This window comes from Mus pahari, chromosome 12, assembly GCF_900095145.1.
Source record: "Mus pahari chromosome 12, PAHARI_EIJ_v1.1, whole genome shotgun sequence".
In the NCBI taxonomy this organism is placed as follows: Eukaryota; Metazoa; Chordata; class Mammalia; order Rodentia; family Muridae; genus Mus; species Mus pahari.
In genome coordinates, this window is record NC_034601.1 from 13,195,155 (window position 1) to 13,196,607 (window position 1,453).

Below are 1,453 nucleotides of genomic sequence, written 5' to 3' on the forward strand. Positions count from 1 at the left end.
AAAAAAAAAAAAAAAAAAAACCTAAAATAGCAAAACAGCCTGCCCCTCTAACCTGCCTGCGAGCCTGCAGTTTTGTGTTGACAGTTCCTCTGTTATATACATCTTTTTACATATCTAACCAAGTGTCTTATAAGTTGAGGATCCTTGATCTGTTAATGTTGAGGGACCAGCTCAGACCTGTTATCTCCAGCCTGTAAACCTGTCCCGTTCCCACTCCTGTTCCTCTGCACGGCCTCAGAGCCTCTCACCTCCTTCCTCCCACCACTTTAGTCCTTTCCTGGTGTTCCTGGGGACACATTCCTAGGACTCCCGAAAAGAAAGAATGGACCAATTTCATGGAGCAGCAACAACTTAGTTAACTGTCCCTCTGGTGTTTTTTTCAGAACTAGACTCGGTCCCCAAAGGACCTTCTTCTACTGTGAATACTGAGGTTTACCCAAAGAACTCGACCCTTCGAACGTATCACCAGAAGATTGACAGCAACCTAGGTAAGTATGGGAGCTGCCACAGCCTCCAGGAAGTTTGTGCTGAGCACAGCAGGAACACCCAGCACTGACACTTCATTGTGTGGATGCATGTCACACCCCACAGCCATGTCCCTCTCACTGCCTCACACCTCAGGAATCTGTCCACTTCTCCATTCCTACATCAGTCTAGCCAAGCCATCTGCTCACGTGAATCCAGACCAGATGGAGGCATCTCTGGGGCTTACATGCATCTAGGATAAACCATACAGCTTTTGCATGGGTGCTAAGGATCTGAACTCAGGTCCTCATGCTTGTTCGGCAAGTGCTCAGACCCACTGAGGCATGTCCCCAAACCATTCATGCTACTTTATCTCAGCCTTCCTTTCCTGTCCTTATTGTCCTCAAACCCAAGAAATTTCATGAGGCATGGGTGACTCTTTATTTTACTTTTCAGGAAACACAAGGTCGCAGGTTTCAAAGACCCCAAGAAACATAGTGTGCCAAACTTAGTTCCAGCTACATGGACGGCTAAGACAGGAGAATTGCAAGTTCAAGGCCAGCCTAGAAAAATCTGTGAGCTCCTGTCTTGAAATGAAAAGTGTAGAGAGACTAGGGATATGACTAGTGTCAGTTGCTTCCCTAGCATGTGCAGGCCCTGTGCTTGATTCTCCAGCATGCAGGGGAAATGCCAATGTACCAGTGGCCCCTGTAATCTTCTCAAGCAGAAGAAGCAGGGAGGGCTCTGTGGCTTCCAGGCCAGCCTGGACTGCTTAGCTACAGCCAGAGCTATAGATCAAGACTGTACTTAAAAACAAACCCGGGGCTGGTGAGATGGCTCAGTGGGTAAAAGCACCCGACTGCTCTTCCGAAGGTCTGGAGTTCAAATCCCAGCAATCACATGGTGGCTCATAACCATCCGTAACAAGATCTGACACCCTCTTCTGGAGTGTCTGAAGACAGCTACAGTGTACTTACATATAATAAAT

At 47.6% G+C, this 1,453-nt stretch overlaps 1 protein-coding gene across 1 annotated transcript in view; it reads left to right on the top strand.

The window, feature by feature from the left end:
* The window catches only part of Snap29 (synaptosome associated protein 29), a 28,818-nt gene that overhangs the window by 26,519 nt on the left and 846 nt on the right, over positions 1–1,453 (top strand). The window contains exon 4 of the mRNA XM_021209190.1: positions 384–488. Coding sequence (XP_021064849.1) covers positions 384–488 — 105 coding nt within the window. The remainder of the gene's footprint in view (positions 1–383; positions 489–1,453) is intronic.